The 23,798-nt window shown below is 43.9% G+C and overlaps 2 protein-coding genes across 5 annotated transcripts in view; one reads left to right on the plus strand and one right to left on the minus strand.

The window, feature by feature from the left end:
• The window catches only part of eml3 (EMAP like 3), a 55,722-nt gene extending 41,800 nt beyond the window's left edge, over positions 1-13,922 (minus strand). For 2 of the 3 annotated variants that reach the window (XM_079455484.1, XM_079455483.1), the window contains exon 1: positions 13,469-13,922. In XM_079455484.1, coding sequence (XP_079311610.1) covers positions 13,469-13,493 — 25 coding nt within the window. In that variant the 5' untranslated portion in view covers positions 13,494-13,922. The remainder of the gene's footprint in view (positions 1-13,468) is intronic. The other variant, XM_079455482.1, reaches the window with a different exon arrangement.
• Positions 13,619-19,876, plus strand: ecsit (ECSIT signaling integrator). 2 transcript variants are annotated; one of them, XM_079455512.1, is made up of 10 exons: positions 13,677-13,777; positions 13,980-14,072; positions 15,798-15,951; positions 16,076-16,144; positions 16,268-16,487; positions 16,564-16,787; positions 16,941-16,998; positions 17,482-17,630; positions 18,645-18,765; positions 18,860-19,866. In XM_079455512.1, exons 3-10 carry the CDS (start codon positions 15,817-15,819, stop codon positions 19,027-19,029), a joined length of 1,146 nt encoding a protein of 381 aa, XP_079311638.1. In that variant the 5' UTR covers positions 13,677-13,777; positions 13,980-14,072; positions 15,798-15,816; the 3' UTR covers positions 19,030-19,866. The 2 variants fall into 2 exon arrangements, with proteins under 2 accessions (XP_079311637.1, XP_079311638.1); XM_079455511.1 differs by having other exon boundaries at positions 13,619-13,777; positions 16,076-16,487; positions 18,860-19,876.
• The last annotated feature ends 3,922 nt before the right edge of the window (positions 19,877-23,798 follow it).

The raw sequence follows: 23,798 nt of genomic DNA on the forward strand, positions 1-23,798 counted from the left end.
TGAGAGCCCAGGTTGCTCAGATAGTGGCCTTCAGCTCTTCTGCATTGTTGGGTCTGGCATATCGCATCTTCCTCTTCACAATATTAAGGTCAGGTGAGATGGTTGGCCAATTAAGAACAGGGATACCATGGTCCTTAAACCAGGTTGCTGTACAGGTGCCAATTCATGGTGGAAAATGAAATCTGCATCTCCATAAAGTCCATAAAGGAAGAATGAAGTGCTCTAAAACTTCCTGGTATACGGCTGCATTGACCTTGGACCGGAGAAAACACAGTGGACCAACATAAGCAGATGATATGGCACCCAAACCATGTACCGACATAATGTGCGTTATCTCCGGTCTCGTCTTTGGCCACACCCCTCTCATTCTCTCATTAGCTTCCTTTTAGTGTTTCAGTCCCAACACCTGCCTTGATAATTATCCTTGTTTAGCCCTTGTGTTTGCTGTCCTGTGCTGAATTGTTTTGCATGCATTCTTGTCTTGTGGTCTTTTGTCCATCGTGGGCTTTATTTTATTATTAAAGTCTTCTGTGTATGCACTGCTGCCTGCGCTTGGGATCTTCCCTTATAATACCGTGACAAGTCTGTGTGTAATGAATGAATATTATATACAAGTTTCACTTTTTGAAATGGAATTAGTGAAATAAATCAACTTTTTGAGGATATTCTAATTATATGACCAGCACCTGTATATTCACTTTAAGACTCAAATCATAGTTTGCACATCACTGTGCATGTATTTGGGTCCTTTAGTGGCAAAACTTGTAAGAAATGTGGCATATCATGACGATGATGTTTTAACCGACAGCAGTTATTATTACTGACTTATATATTTTAATGTGTTTAATGTATTTACATACCATCCATCCGGAATGATAAACTTGACGCATCACGTCATCGCGAATGACGTCATTAGGATAGGACGTAAAATAACTGATGAACCATTTTTTTTAACCGGGTTATTGAACTGTCTGAAAGAACGGATTCACTGAAAAGAACTGGACTACCCATCACTAGAGAGCGTGACTTGCTTGGCCTCCATGTGCGGTGACTTAAATCATCTAGTTAGGTAGAGATGAATAGCAACGGATGCTTTCTTCCAGCGGAAATTCAAAAGTCTTGCAAGAGTTGTGCATAGTCTTTTTTAATTATATTTCATATTTAATATATTTAATTCATCAATATTATTATACGTTCTGTGTATTAAATGAAATTATAACCATAATTTGTTGGGGATAATAATTTTGTGTATGCTAAAAACTAGGGCTAACAACGTTTACGCATTTATACATGCGATTAGGAAGAATGTTCCACCAGGAGTTGTGAAGGAGAATGAGCGGGAAAGCGTTTTAATGCCCTTATGAGAAAGCATTACAAGGCGCCGCTCGATTGCTTAACGCAGGGTTCTTGATGGGATGTAGGAGTGTAGTAGGGTTTGAAAGTATGCCGGTGCAGATCCAGTGATAGTCCAGTAGGTTTCATCCAAGCTGATATCTCATCTAGGCAGGCTGTTATGCGAGCTGCTACAGTGGTATCGTCTGGGTGAAACAAGATGTAGATCTGGGTGTCGTTAGCATAACAGTGATACAAGAAGCCATGTGCCTGTATGATGGGTCCTAAGGATGTCATGTAGATGGAAAAAAGCATCATTCCAAGCACCGATCCCTGAGGGACCTTAGTGATCATGTTGTGAGCAGTGGACAGTAAGCCCCTCCATGACACCTTGAAGGATCTGCCGAATAGGTAGGATTGAAACCAGCTGAGAGGGGAGCCTGAGATTCCTAAAGGTGACAGGGTTGCTAGCAGTATCTGGTGATTGACCGTTTCAAACGCTGCAGATAGGTCTAGCAGAATCAGGACCGAGGATTTGGATTCCGCCTTGGCTAGAAGTAGAGCTTCTGTGACCGATAGCAGTGCAGTCTCAGTGGAGTGGTTTGTTTTGAAGCCAGACTGCTTGTCATCCAGTAGTTTGTTCTGGCATAGGTATGAAGAAACTTGGTTGAAAACTGCCCTTTCAAGAGTTTTAACAATAAAAGGGAGGAGAGACAGATCTGTAACTGTTGGTAGTAGCGGGGTCCAATGTGGGTTTCTTAAGTAAGGGCGTGACCTGGGCCTGTTTAAATGTGAATGGAAAAGTGCCTGTGAGTAGGGAGGTGTTGATGATGTTTGTGAGTGCAGGTGTGAGTGTGCTGGATATGGCCTGATGGAGATTGGGTCAAGAGGACAGGTGGTGGGGTGGTGAGAGAGAAGTTGGGTGGCTTAGGTGTCAGTCAATGGGGCGAAAGAGGAGAGTTCGATGTTTGAAGTGACTGGAGTGTGTACCGAGGTCTTCGGTGCTGAGAATTCTTTGCTGATGGATGATGTTTTCTCAGTGAAAAATACAGCGCAGTCCTCAGAAGTCAAAGAGGTAGAGGGTGGGGGAGGAGGGGGGCAAAGAAGAGAGTTAAAGGTCTTGAAAAGCTGCCGAGTGTTAGGTGCATTGCTCACCTTGGTGGTATAAAAATATGTTTTTGCTGTGGTTACACTAGCAGAGAAAGAGGAGAGTAGTGACTGCTGGTACCCTAGGTCAGCAGAATTCTTGATCTTGTGCCATTTACTTTCAGCAGCCCTGAGTCTACTCCGCTGTTCACGGAGGATATCAGACAGCCAAGGACAGGAGGGAGTGGCACGAGCTGGTCTGGAGGACAGAGATTATCTAGACAGGATGTAAGTGTAGAGCATAAGGTGTTGGTGGGAGTGTCAGCATCTAGAGATGCAAAGTTGGAGGGAAGAAAGGATGTCACTTTAGCAGAGAGGGTGCTAAGGGAGAGAGAGTGAAGGTTCTGTCTAAAATAAACAGGTGGTGGTGTTAGTGTAGTTCATGTAGGGAGGAGAATGTTGTAAGTAATGAAGAAGCGGTCAGAAATGTGAAGAGGTGAGACTTTAATGTTGTCTGTGGTGCAGTTACGGGTGTAGATAAGATCAAGCTGGTTTCCTGATCTGTGAGTACCGGCTGTGGCGATGCGTGTGAGGTCAAAAGTGGCAGTGAGAGTGTGGAAGTCATAGGGTGTCCAGGTGGATGTTGAAGTGCCCAAAGACTACAAGAGGGCCACCATCCTCTGGAAATGATGAGAGCAGCACATCTAATTCTTCAATGAAGTTGTGCAGAGGACCTGGGGGCGGTAAATTACAACAATACTTTGCTAAGTAGAAGTAATATTGACAGCATGGTGTTCAAATGAATAGTTGTTGCATAGGGAAGATAGTGTGGAATATTTCCAATTATAGTTGATAAGCAAACCTGTGCCTCCTCCTCTTCCAGTTTGGCGGGGAGAGCGAGAGAAGGAGTTGTTAGTGGAGAGACCAGCAGGTGTGGCTGAGTCCTCAGGACGAATCCATGTCTCGGTAAGACATAGAATGTGAATGTCAGACTGGCTAGCAAAAGCATGGATGAAGTCCGTCTTGTTCACCACTGACTGGCAGTTCCAGAGACCCACAGAGAGTCAGAGGTGTCGAAGTGGAGGCATGAGTGGGACGGGCATGAGTGTGAACGTGACGTGCCTTGCGTCTTGGGCGAGAGCACTGTCTGTGATGGAGTACAGGAATAAACTGGACACACATGATGTTAGTATACAAGTAAATAAAAACAAAAGGTATGTAAAATATACTGCTGTGCCTTGCCGGTGTCTTTGCTCGGTAAAGTCGCGCAGGTATAGTCGCAGGTCTTCACACGAGGAGGGCTGCACACAAGGGCTCACACTCCAGCACAGAGTCACTGCTTAAGTATTTGTTGAGATTAGCGCGAATAGAAAAGAGCTTAACACGCCTTCTGAGCGACTTGAATGGGCCATGGATCAAACAGCGATCAACTAGCTCTGTGCTTTTAAGTGAAAAACTAACGGCTAACGGCAACTTAATGTGACTACAGTAACACAGTACTCAAACGGAACAACAAACAATAACACCTTAAGACTCAGTCAAAGAGTAATTAAATAAACAAGCTAAAATTATCTTAACTAACAACAGGCAACAGTCCAGTTCAACAGTTAAAACGAGATACCAGGCATTGCGCAGCAACTGCAGTAGAGCAGTAAAACAGCTAAATGCTGATAATATTATGATTATTTTGTCACAACATGTAGTTTTAGGAGTTTTTTAGGTGAGAATGTATGTGTTTAAAGTTCAAATCTGTAGTTTTTTTTATAAATATAGCGTCTATTTTAAAATAAGCTGGGAGGATTTCGAAGATGTGAACTCAATCACCAAGTGTTCAGCGCTCATGTACCTGCCAAAAGCAGCCTCACCTCGGCAAGTGCTTCTGAATCTCACGCGGGTGTACACCTGGTTTCGGAAGACCTGGTTTCGGAAGACAGCGTTCACACATCACCCAAAAGAACCAAACTCTGACGTTTATCGAGCCTGTGTGCGCACCGAAAGTGCTAGTGTGAAACCGCCCTTAATCAATTTTGGGAATACAGTCTCTAACAGGCAATCTTTGGTCTTCGATCCTGGGCACATCGTTTTGACCGATGGCAAAGTTAAGTTTGACTTTTAAATTTTTTATTTAATGTTGTACAGGAGTGCGCCATTTCCTACTAGAGTAATGTCACAAGCATTATTTGCTTGTTATATTCCCTATTTTAGGAATTTTTTTAACTTATATAAAAAATTGTGATTTGCATCATATTTCATTTTATTCTAAACAAAATTAGAGCAGTCATGTTGCCAGAATCACAAATTAATATTTTTTTATAACAACGACAGGAAGCACTGTTGTCTTTTGTAATGTTAAACCTAAAGCTACATTTAAATAAATAGACTATAAGGTGAAATAGGACTGCATGTATTCGAGGCATCAAGTAGCCTTCCATGTACTTGAAGTGCTGTTCCATTTACATTTAGTCTTTTAGCAGATGCTTTTATCCAATGCGACTTACAGATGAGGAAACATTGGAAGCAATTATAACAACATAGGCAACAAAATACATAAGTGCATCAAAACTAGTCCATTTAAGCCTAGCACAGTATACAAAGCTAAGAATAGGTTAGTATTTTTTTAAATAAGAAGAAAGAAAGTGAAAAGAATTAGGTTAAATCAATCAGCGACGTGTTGACGGAAGAGATGCGTTTTTTAAAGATGGCAACCGAGTCTGCTGATCTTGTAGCAGCAGGTAGATCATTCCACCAATGTGGAACAGATCCAGAGACGGTACGGGAGAGTGACTTTTTTCCTTTTTGGGATGGTACCACTAGTCGTTGTTCCTTTGCAGACCGCAGTGATCTGGCAGGAACATAGGTATGCATTAGCGAGTGATACGATGGTGCAGACCCGGTGATGGTCTTGCAGGCCAGGAGCATAGCTTTGAACTTTATGGGGCGGCAACAGGGAGCCGGTGTAACCTGATGAAGAGCGGAGTTACATGCACTCTCTTCGGTTCATTGAAGACCACTCTTGCCGCCGCATTCTGGATCATCTGGAGAGGTTTGATTGTGCAAGCAGGAAGTCCAGCCAGAAGTGCATTGCAATAATCCAATTTGGACAAGACAAGAGCCTGGACTAGGACTTGCGTAGAGTGCTCTAATAGGAAAGGTCTTATTTTCCTAATGTTGTAGAGGATGAATCTACAGGACCGGGTGGTGCTGGCAACATGACTTGTGAGGTTAAGCCGAACATTGATTACCACCCCCAGGTTTCTGGCTGTGCTGGACGGTGTAATAGTTGATGAGCCTAGTTGAATGGCAAGGTTGTGGTGAATCTTTGGGTTGGCTGGGATCACAAGCAGTTCCGCTTTTGCAAGGTTCAGCTGTAGGTGATGATCCTTCATCCAATGCGAGATGTCAATCATACATGCCGCGATGCGAGCAGAGACTGTCGGATCGTCCAGTTGAAATGACAAGTAGAGTTGTTTGTCATCCGCATAGCATTGATAGGAGAAGCCATGCTTCTGAATGACCGTGCCAAGGGATGTCATGTAAATGGAGAAGAGTAGCGGTCCAAGCACTGAGCCCTGTGGCACCCCCGTGTTGAGCTGTTATGACGCGGAGACCTCATCTCTCCAGGATACTCTGAATGACCTACCTAAGAAGTAGGACTCGAACCATTGCAACGCCATAGCACTGAGAGAAGCCAGGATGATGTGATGATTCACAGTGTCAAAAGCAGCAGACAGATCCAGAAGGATGAGCATAGATGACATGGATGATGCTTTTGCCAGTCTCAGGGCTTCGATGTCTGAGAGCAGTGCAGTCTCTGTGGAATGAGCGCTCTTGAAACCAGACTGATTGCTGTCCAGGAGGTTGTTTCGCATGAGAAAGGTTGTTTCGCATTCGCTCCAGGGCTTTGGCAATGGAGGGAAGAAGGGAAACCGGCCTGTAGTTCTCTAGCAGTGTAGGGTCGAGGGTGGGTTTCTTCAGTAGCGATGTGATGTGGGCCTCTTTGAACGCTGTGGGAAATGTCCCAGTGGTGAGCGAAGAGTTGATGATGTGGGTCAGAGCAGGCTGATGATGTGTTGGAGAGACGGCCTGGAGGAGATGGGATCCAGTGAGCAGGTGGTAGGGTGGTTGGAACCAATGACCTTGGAAACATCAACTTCAGACAGAGGAGAAAAGGTGGGGAGCACACACATGTCCGGGTTGTGGGCGGGTTCGACAGGTGGTGGCGTAGAAAATTGGCTGCTGATGGTGGTAGTTTTCTTTACGAAGAACGATGCAAAATCATCAGCTGTTATCTCCGATGAAGGTGGGGGAGCAGGCGGACAGAGGAGAGCAGAGAAGTTTTTGAACAGTGTCCGGAGAGTTGTAGATCTTCGATTGGTAGTAATTAGTTTTTGCAGAGGTGACGTCAACAGAGAAAGTAGAGAGAAGAGATTGGTAGAGAGAGAGGTCAGCAGGGTCTTTTGACTTGCGCCATTTTCTCTCAGCTGACCGGAGGCTGGCGCGATGCTCAGGCAGTACATCCGATAACCAGGTAGCCGACAGAGATGCACGGGCTGGTCCAGATGTAAGAGGGCATATGTTGTCCAAGCAGGATGTAAGCATGGAACATAGAGTGTCTGTGGCACTGTCTGTATTCAAAAGAGAGAGCTCCTCAGAGGGGGGGAGTGCAGAGAAGACAGCAGAGGAAAAACAGGAGGGAGGGAGGGACCGCAGGCTGCGCCGGAAAGTGACCATCGGTAAGACATCTGCGATGTCCGGAGCGGTCGAGGTTGACGAAGAAGTGATCAGACGTGTGCAGTGGGGTGACCTGAGAGTGATCAGAGGAGCAGTACCTTGTGAAGATGCTCAAGGAGAAATTATGCGGTCAGGTTGATGAAGTCAGCAGCCTGTGGCTTTCCAATGTGGATGTTGAAGTCTAGTACCACCAGAGGAGTACCATCCTAAGGAAAGGATGAAAGAAGCACATCCAGCTCCTCCAAGAAATTTCCAAGCTGATCTGGGGGACGATATATAACTACAAAATGACTTTAACAGGGTGGGTGATAGTTCCCTTTCCCTTTCTAATATAACCGGACTGCATCCTCCAGTCCTCACGAGTTCACTTCGAGTCTGAATTTGCCAATTCCGATCTATCAAGTCTGTTCTTTGCATTCTTGGAATTGAGAAACGGCCTTAGTCTGCTTCATTAAATTATGTGTATGTAGCTACAAATAGCTTATTCTAAGGAAATAAAAACATAACGCTTAATTATGTAAGCTCTTTATACACAATATATATTTTATTGCATTTCTATCAATAGATCATCCCAAAAAATTCACACCGGACCTTTCAAATTGTATTCAATCCGATAGCCGAAATCCAATCAGATTACTTTTAAACAACCGGCCCCATATCAACTAAACCATACAGGGTTCCTAAAAGAAAAGTTGCTCACACTTTACAATAAGGTGCGATTTGTTAACAATACGTTTACACATTAGCTAACATGAACTAACAATGAACAATACTAATAAAGCAATTATTCATGTAACTGTAATTCATGTTAATTTCAGCATTTACTTATACATTATTGAAATCAAAAATTGTGTCACTGTTAACATTAGTTAATGCACCATGAACCAACATGAACAACTGTATTGACATGAAGTAACATTAACAAGGATTAATTCATGCTGAAAAACGTCTCGGAGGGAACGAGGGGAACGACTGACTTGAACAGGCCAATGAAAATTGGCGAATGAAAATTTGCTGCATTCATTCACCTTTTGTGCTGAGGAGCCTGAGGATCGTGCCCCGACTGCTGCAGCGGGCGGCCAGCGTTGTGGCATTAAAGGAGACAACGTCTCGTTCCCTTCATCTGGGAACGGAGGTTACATACGTAACCGAGACTTTCCCTTTCTGTCGGTCTCTCGACGTTGTGTCGACAGAATGGGGTTCCTCGGAAAACACCACAACGATGTGCCGCGTCACAATCTCCCGTGAAGCGACGCTGACTGGCCTGGGCGTGTCAGACGTGAGCGCTAGCGTGAATTGTAAGGGAAGGAGTCCAGAGCTTTCTTAAAAAGATGGGAGCCCCTTCCACCGGCCGTCACGGACGGAGGCCTAGTTCTCTTAACAGCGAGAAGCCGCCCGGCACCGTAAGGGCCACTGGGAAGCGTCATTCCCCCCTGAGGAAAACCGCTACGGAGACCACTTCCTACCGCAGGGAGGAGCTTAGTGGAGATCTCACGGAGAATGCTTGTAGGTCCCCTACCCTCTTGATGGAAGCGAGCGCCACTAGGAGAGCTGTCTTCATCGAGAGATGAGAAAGAGCAGCGTCTCCGAGAGGCTCGAAGGGGGGCCTCTGGAGGCCCGCCAGGACCACATTGAGGTCCCAAGAGGGTATGGAGCGCGGTCGAGGTGGATTCAACCTTCTCGCGCCCCTCAGAAACCTAATGATCAGGTCGTGCTGTCCCAGAGACTTCCCACTAACTGGTTTGTGATGAGCGGTAATAGCGCCTACATACACTTTCAGCGTGGAAGGGGAGAGATTGTTCTCGAGTCTCGAGTGCAGGAAGGACAGCACGCTCCCGATCGAGCATTCCCGTGGGTCTTCTCCGCTATAAGAACACTAGGACGAGAAGAGGCGCCACTTAAATGCGTATAGCCGCCTCGTGGCCGGGGCCCTAGCCTGAACAATGGTCTCCACCACCGCCGGGGGTAGACCACTCAGGATCTCCTCGTCACGTCCAGGAGCCAGACATGGAGGTTCCAGGGTCTGGTATCGGATGCCATAACGCGCCCTTCCCCTGCGAAACAAGGTCCTTCGTCAGGGGAATCGGCCAGGGGGGAGTTGTCGTAAGAAGCATCAGCTCCGAGAACCAAGTCCGGTTGGGCCAGTAAGGCGCAGTAAGACTTCGTCACCTGCTGGCTCCACAGGAGGAGGCGTCGGGCGAGTTGTGATAACTGCCGCGAACGGATACCACCCTGTCGGTTTATATACGCCACGGCAGTCGTGCTGTCCGACCGGACCAGCACGTGCTTGTCCTGCACGAGGGGTCGAAACCTCCTCAGTGCAAGTAGCGCCGCCAACAACTCTAGGCGATCGATATGCCAGCGCAGGCGGGGGCCCGTCCACAGACCCGACACTGCGCGCCCGTTGCACACAGCACCCCAACCCTGCAGGGAGGCGTCCGCCGTCACCACGACACGCCTCGATACCTGCCCAAGAGGGACCCCGTCTGTAAAAAGGTCATTGAAGACCACGGGCTTAGGGTGCGCAGGCAGAAGGGCGTGATAGCAACACGCCTGCTGCCGGTGTGCCACACACTCCAGGGAACTCTGCTCTGTAGCCAGTGCTGTAGCGGTCTCATGTGCATCAACCCGAGGGGGACAACCCCCGCCGAGGACGCCATGTGTCCCAGGAGCCTCTGAAATAGTTTCAGTGGGACCGCTGGTTGCTGCCTGAAGGTCCTCAGGCAGCTCAGCACCGACTGGGCACGCTCGGTAGAAAGGCGTGCAGTCATGGCGACAGAGTCGAGTTCCATACCGAGGAAGGGGATGCTCTGCACGGGGGAGAGCTTGCTCTTCTCTCGGTTAACCTGCAACCCCAAGCGGTCTAGGTGCCGGAGCACCAGGTCCCTGTGTGTACACAACAGATCTCGTGAGTGCGCCAAGATAATCCAGTCGTCGAGATAGTTGAGTATGCGCACCCCCTGCTCCCTGAGGGGAGTGAGGGCGCCCTCCACGACCTTCGTAAAGACTCGTGGAGACAGGGACAGACCGAATGGGAGGACGCGATACTGATATGCCTGTCCCTCGAACGCGAACCGCAGGAACGGCCAGTGATGAGGGAGGATCGACACATGGAAGTACGCGTCCTTGAGGTCGATTGCCATGAACCAATCCTGACGCCTGACGGACGTCATGATGCGCTTCTGCGTTAGCATCCTGAACGCCAGTTTTTGTAGGTGCTTGTTCAGGGTACGCAGGTCCAAGATGGGGCGCAGCCCGCCGCTTTTCTTGGGGACAATGAAATACGGGCTGTAAAACCCAGAGTACATCTCGGCCAGAGGGACGACCTCGATCGCCCCCTTCGCCAGAAGGGTAGCGACCTCTGCCCGAAGCACGGGAGCATCGACCCCTCCCACTGAAGTGAAGAGGATGCCCCGAAACTTGGGTGGGCGCTTGATGAACTCAATCGTTTAGCCGAGACGGATCGTCCTCTCTAGCCACCGTGCCGGTCTGGGAAGAGCCAGCCAGGCTCCCAGGGACCGAGACAGGGGGACCAGAGGTTCGATCTGCTTCATTGCCCCCACGGGGGGTGGTTCGATGGCTGGCAGTACGGCTCCCTCGCCGTGGGGGAGACCCCGGGGAGGAGATATATATCAGTCCGTCTGACTGAGGGTGCTGGTGGCCAATGAGGGTTACACCCGCCTGTGTGTTTCGCCGGGACACAATGTGGGGTTGCCGAGCACCGTCCTGCGGAGGGTGAGAGCGGCTGTGAGGAAGACCCAGGGAGAGAGAAAGCTCTTTTTGTGAGAATGTGGGCACCAGGCCCTGAAAAGCAAAACCCGGCTGGCTTGCTGGGACGGGGCAGGTGAACTCGATCTCCCTGGGTTCATCCCGTCAGGAACGCTTCTGCTTCCGCGGAGGTTGTTGACGGGATGGTGCTCTCCTCTTCGACGTCCTTCTCCGGGAGGCCGCCTGTGCAGGGGGCGCTGGAGCCCTAGAGGGGCGGGGCTGCTGGGGAGCAGGCGGGCGAAATGTGGCCGGGTCGCGGCGGGGCAGGATGTGCTTGATTGCCTCCGTATGCTTCTTCACAGTCGAGAACTGCTGGGAGAAGTCCTCGACCGTGTCACCAAACAGCCCACCCTGCGCGATGGGAGCGTCGAGAAAGCGAACCTTCTCAGCGTCCCGCATCTGCGCAAGGTTCAACCAAAGGTGTTTCTCCTGGACCACTAGTGTGGACATCGTCCGACCCAGGGCCCACGCCGTCACCTTCGTCGACCGGAGAGCGAGGTCAGTGGCAGTGCGGAGTTCCTGCATAAGACCTGGGTCGGTCCTTCCCTCGTGCAACTCCTTCAATGCCTTGGCCTGGTGGACCTGCAGAATGGCCATAGCGTGAAGGGCTGAGGCAGCTTGACCCGCAGCGTTGTAAGCCTTCAACACCAGCGATGCCGAAAACTTACACGCCTTGGAAGGGAGCCTTGGTCGATCTCTCCAGGTGGCAGCTGTCTGCGGGCACAAGTGTACCGCGACTGCACGTTCCACCTGGGGAATATCGACATAGCCTTTAGCTGCCCCGTCATCGAGGGAGGTCAGGGCGACAGAGCTAGTCTGACGTGCACGCGCCGAGAGGAAGAGGCGGTGCGGTGCACTGCAGCCCAATACTCGCGGCGGCCGGGGAAAGCATAGTTGACATCTCGACATCCGCTTCCTCCTGAGCTCGACCCCCCGGAGGAGGGAGCTACAAGGAGTCGCCAGGGTCGGATGCTAAGAGGTTGCCCTCCGATGCTGCAAGCGACATCTCATCGTCGTCACGCCCCGTGTCCGAGTGCGTGACTGTGGAGCAAGGCGGCGTACCGCCTTTTCCGGGACAGTCAGACGAGCGAGGCGGGGCGTGAACGGTCCGCGAGCCAGGGGCTGACGGATTGAGGCTCACGGTGATCCCCCTATCACCCTCGTTGCTCGCCGAGGCGGACGGTAGGGCTGATGCCACTGCTGCTGCGGGACGGGAAGCATTCGAGGTGGTGGCTGATTCCCGAAAGAACACAGCCACCCGTGACCGCAACGTCTGTATCATCATTCGCCCGCAGTGCAGGCATGACAAATCCACAAATGCTGCCTCAGCGTGCCGGAGTCCCAGACACTTGAGGCAGACATCGTGTCCGTCCCCCTCCTCGATGAGTGCGTTGCACCCACGAGCACAGCGGGACATGCCACGCTGAAGAAATTAGCTCTTTTAGAGAGAAGCTTTGGAAGTTGCCGAGACGCCCAGGGGAAGTCACATGAGAAGGGACAGTCCGCTGCACCACGTCGTAAGACCAGCAACAGTTGTAGTAGAACCACGAAGTCATCAGCATCAGGATGCGAAGGCTCCGAAAAACAAAAGGTGAATGAATGCAGCACGCCGGCTCCCTTTTATACCCGGATATCCGGGGCGGGGAATTTTCATTGGCCTGTTCAAGTCAAGTCAAACCCCATTCTGTCGAGAGACCGACAGAAAGGGAACTAAATGTTTCATTGTTAGCTAATGCATTTACTAATGTCAACAAACAGCACCTTATTGTTAAGTCAAAAATCAAAAAGGACATTTAGGTATCTCTAAAATTTCTTGAGTTACATCATGCCGATTTTGTAAAAGGAACACAAAATGCTTTTTCCTCATTTTTAATATGATATGGTTATGGTGTTTAGTTGAGTCAGCTCAGGTTTTTACAATTACACCACTTTGACATTTCTGCGATCTATATATATATGTATATTTGCGAAATTGTCACCCTTTTAAATGTAATTAAACATTTTTATGTTGTGTGCTTTTGTAGGTTGTGTCAATAAAGATGCATCAATAAACACGCTGATAAGGTTTATTGTAAATAAAGTTTGATATGTAAATATTATCTAATGTCCTGTAGTGAAACTATTGGAAGTGCACATATCCACTAAAATGTAAAAGAAAAAAAGAAGTGACCTTTCCAAGAAATGTAAATTATTTTCCTACAACACTGCCATCAAAACATTATTGTTATCATTGTGACTATTGTTTATTACAATAAAATAACAATACCTCAAACGTTCCAGATGTTTCCATCATCTTTAACAACCAAGGTAACAATTATGTTTTGTCGTAGTTTAAAACTGTAAACTATGTGAACTTGTTTTGCGAGGGAAATCTGATAGTGCCAAGTGAAATAAACCTTACCACACTCCAGTACAATACGTAAAAAAATGCATTTTGACCGTAAACAATCCGCATTTCCTTTAACTAAAGCGTTTTTAACCAAAACTAGTTAGCATTACTTAATAACTTGACACAATTTTGACTTAGGCCAAGACTATTTGTAAAACTCACCAAGACTATTTGATGATCCATCCATGTCTGTGTCAAATACTCCCCCTTACAAAGATCCAAAATAATTGATTATATTATTTAGTATATTCCATTGGCAGAAACGCAATGCAGATATCCACATCAGTTGTCAACAGTAATGGCAAGAGCTGAACGAACACATGTCAGCATAGAGGCGCCACAAAGCAGAAGCTGTACAGTGAAATCACGAATCCAGGAAATGCAATAGTAGGAAATGAGCGAAGACGACAGTCTGGATGGGGCAAGTGCACGATTGCGTGGAGTGGATTAAGATCCTGCAACCACATCTATGTAAAGACGCGAGATTTCTTTATTCTTTCCTGAATTGAAAACTAAAATAAATGTTGCTGTTTGTTGCTGTGCAGTTTCGAGTAGAAACAAAACTTTCACAGCTGCAGAAGTTTTCATCCAATATGCCACCTAGTGCTAAAAGCCTGAAAATAAAGACGAGACCGGAACCAATATGAGTGTAAAGTTCTTCCCATTGTTTCAGTGGGGAAGTCCAAGCACACGGACCAGGAAACCATGCTTGTGCCCATTTGAAGGAGACTTCACAGCAGAATAGAATTAACTGGGTCTAGTGATCGTGAGTATATATTACTGTATTCTTGTAATAATATGATTTTCTATTTTGTTTAAAGATCGAGAAATCACTCGCATAATAACAGTACTGTTAAATATTTTACTAGTATAAATATACAGAAAAACAAAACTGTAGCAAGGTACTGTAGTAGGTAACACATTTATTGCAAAACGTTTGCAACGATCATCAGATTTCTGAATGTGCAAGCAGACATTATCACGTACTCACAATAGAGTATTCACAATATTAGACAGTTTACATGCAATTTGCCAATCTACATGCAAACCAGGAAGCATACAAACAGTGGCATAATTTCAAAAATAAACCGAACAACTGTTAATGTGTACTGTTTTCTTTACATATGAAGCCAAGACGTGACCGATGTAAATGTGGTTCGACGTTTGATATTTGTCAGACATTCAGCCAGTTCGAATTCTTTTCAAATGTACAAGATAACACACAGTGGTTTTTATTTGTTTTATTCTGCCTTGAGGTATTGTAACTGAGCGACCTTATAGTGTATTGTATTAGGATAAGGACTGTCTGCAAAGCAAAACATGAAGAGCAAAAAAAAAACAGTTATTTCATTTAAATGCAACATTTAAATACATTTCTATTCCAATTGCTGTATGTTGTTATTGGTTCAAGTCAATTAAAGTCTAATCAGCTTTATTTATATAGTGCTTTTTACAATTTTCATTGTTACAAAGCAGCTGTACAAGAAAACATTGACTAAGTAAAACATAAAAGGTTATGGAAGTCGAAACACAGGTCAAATATCAGACACACAATAAATTCCTATATGCAGTGTTAATTAAGTAAGACTATAAAATTCTAGCATCCCCCCCTACAAAGAAGAACATTGTGATGTTGGTTTTATTTACAAAACTATAGCACAAGAAAAGCTATTGCCCCCTAGAGGAAGATATTGCTGTTATTCGACCAGTTCGAAATTCAGAAGTTTGAACAAATTTATTTAAAATTAAAATGTGCAATTTCAAGGGCTGTGTCTTGCTACTTAATTTTTCTGTAAATACACTCTTCTATTCCAATTTCAAAGGATGTTTCTAATTACTTGCTTCCTAGAAGAACATTTAAGTGCTGGAAAGCATGCTGGGAACTGAAAATCCCCCTGTACCAGTCACGTTGAATTAACTTGTTTATGTTAAGTAAACTCAACAATATGTCAAATTTTATAGGGTTTGCATTCTACTCAACAATGTTAAGTTGACTAGTCAAACACTTGTTAAGTAAAGCTGACAGATCTACATTTTTTGTATAAATAACATAGTTTACTTACATTAATTCAGTTACTTGCATTCTTCATGTACTGTGAACAACGATGGGTTAAGTAAAACTAACAGCTTATTTACACAGAGTGTAATATGTAATCGGACAGTCCTTGGTTAACTCTTAATATCAGTACATCGTACAGGCGACGTCATGAATTGGTCATTTAATGGTAATGTGATGTGATGTGCCAGCTACGTTGGCAGCTGGTAAGTCATGAAATTACCAATTAAGTACTAATACATTATACCTAACCGGTATGTCATGTGTTCGCTGGGCACGCAAATAGTGGAACGGAGCAATTCTTTTGATGAGTTAAGGTTTATCCTGCATTTGTATGTGCATGAAAATGACAGTCGGTGCCTTATGTAGCCTATTCCATAATTATATAAAAAGACAGTGATGTTTTGTACATTGGCCTGCACTGTCATTTTATAGGGTTTTCGATGTGATCATTATGAACGCCTGTCGTCACCTGTTACGGATCCAGTGTGCTGAGTGCGTTTCACGTTTCTTTACACCTGGCAAGAGAGTGATTTTGCCCGGTGGACCATACCTCCACCAGCAGACTTTCTCATTACAACAAAGCCAGGTACCTGCCTACTTAATTTTACTTTTTTTTATTATCCATTAATATTAGTGGACCTCAGTGGCTGTTTATATCAGAGATTTTGTTTGACATTCTTGTCTTTGGGTATTTCTTTATTAATGTTTAGGTGCTGAGATCATTTCATTGCAGTGCAGTATGTACCACGAGTCAACAAGACCAAAATGTGTCTAAAGAGGTATCAGAACGTGAGACACAGAATAAAGACTTCATGGTCACACATGAAGATATATTTGAGCAGGCTGCTAAAAACTCGCAAACCAAAGGTAATTTTAACAAGGTCGTGGATGTTTTTACCAAGAATGACATTCGACGGCGGGGCCATGTGGAGTTTATTTATGCTGCCCTGAAGCACATGCCAGAATTTGGTGTAGAACGAGACATTACTGTTTACAACAAACTACTGGACGTGTTTCCCAAGGAAGTGTTTGTGCCACGCAACTTTATACAGAGGATGTTCAACCACTATCCAAGGCAACAAGAATGTGGAGTGCAGCTACTGGAGCAGATGGAAAATTATGGTGTGTGTTTGTAACAGAGGTATTTTATTAACGAGAAATTCCATTGTCATTTATTTGTTTATCTGAATTTTTACAGGAATCATGCCCAATGTAGAGACCAAAGTTTTACTGGCTCAGATATTTGGCAAAAAGAGCCATCCTATGAGAAAGTACCAGCGGATTATGTATTGGTTTCCCAAATTCAAGCACACAAACCCCTACCCCATACCACAAGTACTTCCTAGTGACCCAATAGACCTTGCTCGGTTTAGTCTTGTCCGCATCGCCAGTGACCCTGATGCAAAAATAACAGTCTATCAGGTAACTATTAAAACTCCCGCTATAATCATTTCTAGTCACAAAGACCTCATTTATCAGTTTATCACACAACAGATTTTGATGTATTATAGTGAACTAAAATTGTTAGAGAATACATTTTAATATAATTATTGTGCTTTATTTTGTCTCTTACAGTATCAAACAACAGACATCACAGAAACAGGCGAGGAAGTTTTAAGGCCTTACATTGTTGGTATGTAAACTCATTACTAATAATTTAACTTTACCATGATTCCTATATCAATGGAATATTCAGGATAAAAAAGTTAAACTCTAGACAGTAGTTGTGGAAAAGCTGCTGCATATTTGCAAGTGCATTTCTGTACACATGTGACAAACATGTGCTGTTGATAGAGCTTAATTTGAAACTGAAAGGGATAGTTCTTCCGATAATTATTTAACAAATCCTTTACTCGGGTCAGAATTTCTTCCGCAGAACACAAAAGAAGATATTTTGAAGAATGGTAGTAACCAAACAACATTAGCCTTCGTTGTCTATGAACATAAAATCTCAGAGTCATTCGTCAGAATATCTTCTTTTGGGTTCAGTAAAAGAAAGTAATTCAGTTTTGAATGACTTGAGGGTGAATAAATTATGTCAGGATTGTTATTTTTGGGTAAACTATCCCTTCAATCTAGATGAATTGTTATCTTGTTGTATGTTTTATGTTATCAGGTATCCAAAGTCCAGAGCAGCGCTCTCTTCTTGCCAAACACAATCATTGCAGACCTGTGTTTGTAGAAGGTCCATTCCCACTGTGGCTCAGAAAGACTTGTGTTAATTATTATCTTCTGAGGGCTGATCCTATTCCACCTGAGGAAAAGGTACCTTATTAACACCTTTAATTTATCTGCTTTTAAAGGAACGCTTCACTCCAGAAATTAGACAAGTTTATATTTTACTTACCCCCAAGCCATCCCAGGTGTATATGACCTTCATCTTTAAGTGGACCACAGTTGGAGTTATATTGAATAATATCCTGGCTCTTCCCAGCTTGATAATGGTGGTGGATGATGGCCATTATTTTGAAGCTCAAAAAAGGGAACATATCCATCATAAATAAAATGTATACGCCTCAGGGGGATTAACAAATTTCTTTTGAGGCGTATCGATGGGTTTTTGTAACAAAATGATAGTGTTTAAAAAATGTTGTACTAGGAACTATGGCTTCCGTCAATGGCAGAATGCACGTTCACGAGAGAGTCAAGTTCCTGCTAAAGGCTGACCTCTGACACGACATTAAATTTGAATCCAGCTTACGTCATACATCGAGTCGGAGGTCAGCCTACTAACTTTTTATGATTTTAAAATGTACTATTTATAGGTATGTGTTTAGGTAAAATTATCATTTTTGTTTAATTCTGATAACTATACTTGTATACAATATTTAACTTAAATTTCAAATAAAATATAGTTTCTCTTTGCATTTATTTGCCAACAATTAAAACTGGAGAAACGGGTCAAGGTAACAAAGTATGCTTTGTACTTTTTGAACCTTAAATACTGCAAAGAAAACAAGTTCATATTCACTTTTAAGCAATGCAACCGTAATATTTGTATATGTATTTAGGAAATGTGATGGCCTCAATTTTAGCACAGTTTTCATATCTGGTCATTTTGTCCATCTTTCACATTGCTGTTGGACGACTTTGTCACTCCTGAGGTTTGATTTTGATGAAATTCAACAGACACTGGACTGGAATGGCCACAACACATCAAGAAATGCTAATCAAATTCAAATTTGGAATGGTCTTTTAATTGTTAAGAATTAATAAATGTGTAACATTTATATTAGAACTCAAGAACTTATTGTTTTTATGTAACCATCATTCATATAGATAAAGAAGGAATTTGACCCAGAGTGGATTGGCCCTGAGCAGAGTCTCTTCTACCCTCAGCGAGTGGAACTTGACCTGGAAAGAGACATTGGTGATGATGACAGTTTTGATGTGGATGATGGTGAGACTTATGATTCAATGATGCACACAATTGCATACATGTATATATTTATGTATATGTAATGACCTCTGCATATTAATCCTTCCGTGTGCAGTGGAAGAAGGGCCAGTTTACGCCATGTGTATGGCAGGTCAGGGTGATGAGACTACTCTGGCTCAATGGATTTCTGATCTACAGGAGACCTGTCCTACATTGGGCCAAATCCCCACAGTGTTTCGTCTGGAATCTGGACCTGTAGAATTACAAACCTCATCAGATGTTTAGCAGAATCCTGAGCTGGAGTTTGAAACAGATCATATTATCGAGCATGAACCACAATACTCACAGAGAGTGAAACCGTGAGAAAAGGGACAGTGCTGTACCAGTGGTTGCTCAATGAAGATATACCAGGCTGTGATATCTGTACATGAAAATCTGAGGAATCTCATGTTTAGTTAAATAAGGCCAGGCGGATTGTCAAGACTGTAATAAATTAAATGACAAGAATCTATTTATTTAAAGAAATACTGTCTTAAAAGTAGTAGCTATATCAAATATATTGTGAGGTTTTTATTCAATAGAAATGTTGATGACGTTGCTCAGCTGCATGCTTTTTATTGTGTAGTCAGTCTGAGAAGGTCCCATTTGACATATGTAAATATATGATCTGACAAACATACATTTCTTCAAAATGTTAATTTAGTGGACATTTTTACAAAGTAAAATAAATGTTAAGACCTGTGTAGTGTTTTCTATCTAGTGAACAATACACTGTGTTAGTTATTTTACAAAAGCAAAACCAAAATAGAGAAGGAATTAAGAGAGAGTCGCTGCCAGATTTTGTAAGGTTTGCTCGCCTGGAGTATTCCAGTGTGTTAACAAAATGCTAAGGAGTGAGGACATTAGCAATGGTTTAAAAAAAGGTTCTTATTAGTCTAAATAATACCATTCATGGTGATAATTTGAACAAATGGTGTTATCGTAGGCCATATTAAGAATTTGTAAATTATTCTTATTCACATGTTACAAAATTGTTTGTTTGTCTCTTACGTTACAGTAGCTTACATAAGTAGAATACTTGCATATTAAGCAGACTGTAATTCATTAAATTACATACAAATCATTATTTTTTTAAATAATTGAAATGTTCTTAAATCCTAAAAATACTATTTATTTGAGTTTATTATTAAATATAAGTTTAAATCGTGTAAAAATAATAGTTGCCAACTCTCCCAGGAACCCAAGGACAGACAATACTCAATGAAATGGCACATTCATGAACCAATGCAATGTGTGTGTGTGCACTAATGATTTAACAAATGCAAGTACACAAGGCAGACACTATTGGGCTGCGTCCAAATACAACCACTTGCAGTCTTTGCACTTGACTACTTTCATGATGTATTTCCTGTTTTTGGCCCAATTGTTCTAGTAGGTGTAAAGATCCCAAGTATAGGATAATGCTATGTAAGTCGCTTTGGATAAAAGCGTCTGCTAAATGTAAATGTAATATACATTTAAGTGTGTAGCAAAACAATGGCTGTGTTCAAATACCCCCAATTGCAGTCTTGGCCACTTGACAGCACGTGCAAACACTTGACTAGACTATATAATTAGATATTACATATATTTTTTTGTTAAACGTAGTGTTGCACATTTTATCCAAAAACAGGAAATACGTCATGAAGGTAGTCAAGTGGTCAAGTGTTAATACCGCAAGTGGGGGCATTTGTGGTGCGTTCCACTTCCCTTTTAGACTTCCACTCGGGGGAATCCCTGCCGCCATTTTAAAGTGCGGTTCCACTTCGTGAAGTTTATATAGACAGAGCCTCATGAGCTTCTAGCTTGCTTAGCCTATGTTTACAAGTCAATGTTTATACTTTTGATGTTATGATTGTTTGATAAAAAATTTCTCCAATAGCTTACCCAGATAGCAGTCAGTTGATTCTGGCTTTCTTCCGCCAGTGTCTGCTGATAGCTGAACAGATTTTCCGCGAGTGCGCCAGAACTGGCCCAGATGAGGAAGCAGTGAAAGAATTAACACTATTTAAAGCTGTCGGCCCAAGTCTAGGTACTATCTGCTGAAGTCCGGGTCGGTTGAAGTAGTGTTTCACTTTAATTGGGCCAAGTCTGGCATTTTGTAGTTGGATTGACTACATTTCAGTGTACTGACCCAATTATGGTTTGATTCCAAAACTTCATGCATCAAAGTTTTATTTAATTAACACTGCATATATTTGATAAGGTCCACATTCACCCTAATTACCAATCAAGGCAATAAGCCCACTCAAGTTGTCAATGGAATGAACACACAGACTGTGTGTTGGTACACGGCTTCAATTCATTTATTTAAACAAAGCAGTAAGATAAACACCTGACTCAGGCGGCAAACAGACATGTAACAGAAAATCTGAAATAATTAACAGATATGCTGTAGCCAGCACACAGTGTCGAAGTGACTAGGTTCTAGGCCGATACAAAACAACCACCCTTGGCCATTATTAGTACAAACCAAGAAGTCAAATCACAGCACACACGTAATAATCATCATCACCAATAAATCCACTTTGTGTCTTCACTGCAATACACCACCCTCTAGTGGCCAAGGGGACTATTAACCTGGAAATGGCGGCTAAAGCCAAAAGAACGAAACAAACAAAGGAAACAATAGAAAGTATAACAATTACCCAAACAAATACTTCAGAACGTAATCATCAGAGTTCAAATCCTGGAAAACTAAATTGAAGTAATGGGAAAAACAGTGGTCAACAAAACAAACTCAGATGACACTGTTAAAACACAATACACAATTAAAACTTAGCACTGTAACACAAAACACTCATTCCAATCGTAATTATATATATATATATAATAAAAACAAACAATCATTACCTTTACAGTTCTTCCATTCAAGAGCTACCATGTCACCAAGCAGCAGCTGCAGAATTTTTCACCTGTTATGGGAAACCTCATCGATCGAGGAGAATCAATAAGAACTCCAATAATAATTGTATATATCTATAATACAAATATTCATTACCGTTAAAGTTCTTTAATTCTAGAGCTACCATGTCACTAAGCATAAGCTTGTGGAATATGGAGAGGTATAGCTCCATTAAATTGGAGTGCTTAGCCCTTAATTGGGCTGTATGTGGTAAATTTAGGGAGTATTTGGTTTGAAATTACTTTGTTGTCTATACTGACAATAATCCACTCTGTCACCTGCAGACCTCAAAGCTGGGTGCTCTGGAACAGCGTTGGTTAACAAAGCTGGCTTTCAATTTTGTGATCAAGTACCGCCCAGGGAGAACTGATCAAAATGCTGATGCACTGTCTTGACAGGCCATGATTAGGAGCCGAGGTTCCGCAAGTCGTGCTACAAAAAGTGTAGAAACAATTTACATATAGACAGAACTATTTACATACATACAGGAAATGTCTTCCCGAGGGGGGCAGAGAGAGCAGTCTGTGGGATGGGTGGCTGGAGTCACTGATGAACCTCCGGGCTTTCCTTATATACCGCCTGGTGTAGATGTCCTGGAGAGAGGGAAGCTCACCTCCCACAATGTGGCAGGCAGTTTGCACAACCCTTTGCAGCGCTTTGTGGATGCCAGCAGTACTGTTTCCAAACCAAGCGGCGATGCAGCCGGTCAGGATGCTCTCCACAGTGCAGGTGTACAATGTTCTGAGGATGCTGGGGCTCATTCCAAACTTCATCAGCCATCTCAGGAAGAAGAGGCTTGATGTGTTTTCTTCAGGACTGCATCTGTGTGAACGCTGAGGAACTTAAAGCTGTTTACCCGCTCCACAGGTGTCTTCTCAATGGTGATGGGTGTGTGTTCTCTGCTCTCTCTCCTGAAATCCACCACCAGCTTCATGGTCTTGTCGATGTTGAATGAGAGGTGGTTCTTCTGACACCATTTAGTCAGGGTACTCACATCCTCTCTGTAGGCCGTCTCATCATTGTCAGTGATCAGGCCTATCACCATTGTGTCAACTGCAAATTTGACGATTACGTTGGAACTGTGTTTGACTGCACAGTCATGTGTGTACAGGGAGTACAGGAGTGGGCTGAAGACGCAACCCTGAGGAGCACCGGTATTGAGGGTCAGCGTGGATGAAGTTTTGTTGCCCATTCTTACCACCTTATTTCTGCCTGCCAGGAAGTCCAGGACCCAGCTGCGCAGAGATCTGTTTAGTCCCAGAGTCTGGAGCTTTGCAACCAGTGTGGCAGGCACGATCAGTGGCGGTTTTAGGCACGGGCGAACCGGGCAGTCGCCCGGGGCGGCATTTTTTCATGTCACGTGGGGGGCGGCACCGGCACGAGCAGTAAAAAAAACTCTGGGCCGCAGCAAATCGGTTATCTATTATCTATTCATTCATTGTGTGGGGAATTGGCAAATTGGCGCCCCTGCATGCTGAAAAGATAAAGGTATGCAACTATAATGTTCTCTCTGTGTTATGATTACTGTATCCATGTTGTCATCTGAAGGGCTAATTTTAACTGTAGGGTTAATAACTCTTACTCTTAACGTTTTAACGTGCCTTTTTGCAGTGTGAAAAGACGCTGCGGTGTTTAGCCTAGTCGTTAGAGTGCTCGACTCTCATTCGGACATACGCCGGTTCGAGGCCCGCGCAGGGCAGGTAGAACCGACAACACTTCTACAACAAATTTGGTTTTAAGTCAACAAACACGAGATCTAATTTCACCATAATATTGTGCTTTGCAACAAAACTGTTACAAGTTCAGTTATTATTATTTATTTCCATCAGTTGGGTTAACATAAGGTCCCGTAATGAGCAAACATAATTTTCCAAACATTTTAATGACAAATTCAATTTGTACCACTGTAGTTTAGGTCAAGAAAAATATAACATAATTTCTTTTTTTCGAGGGGGGGGGGCGCTCAGAGATGTTCTCGCCCGGGTTGCAATTCAACGTAGAACCGCCACTGGGCCAGATGGCATTAAATGCAGAGCTGTAGTCCACAAACAGCATTCTCACATAAGTGTTCTTGTTTTCCAGGTGGGAGAGAGCAGGGTTAAGGCAATAG

This window comes from Barbatula barbatula, assembly GCF_947034865.1.
Source record: "Barbatula barbatula genome assembly, chromosome: 1".
NCBI classification, from domain to species: Eukaryota; Metazoa; Chordata; class Actinopteri; order Cypriniformes; family Nemacheilidae; genus Barbatula; species Barbatula barbatula.

Excerpts from the sequence above, each read along its gene's own strand:
- ecsit (XM_079455511.1), top strand. The coding sequence starts at position 15,817 with ATGAACGCCTGTCGTCACCTGTTACGGATCCAGTGTGCTGAGTGCGTT. Across the intron at positions 15,952-16,075 it reads TCTCATTACAACAAAGCCAG|GTGCTGAGATCATTTCATTG; the intron begins GTACCTGCCTAC and ends ATTAATGTTTAG. Across the intron at positions 17,631-18,644 it reads CTATTCCACCTGAGGAAAAG|ATAAAGAAGGAATTTGACCC; the intron begins GTACCTTATTAA and ends TCATTCATATAG.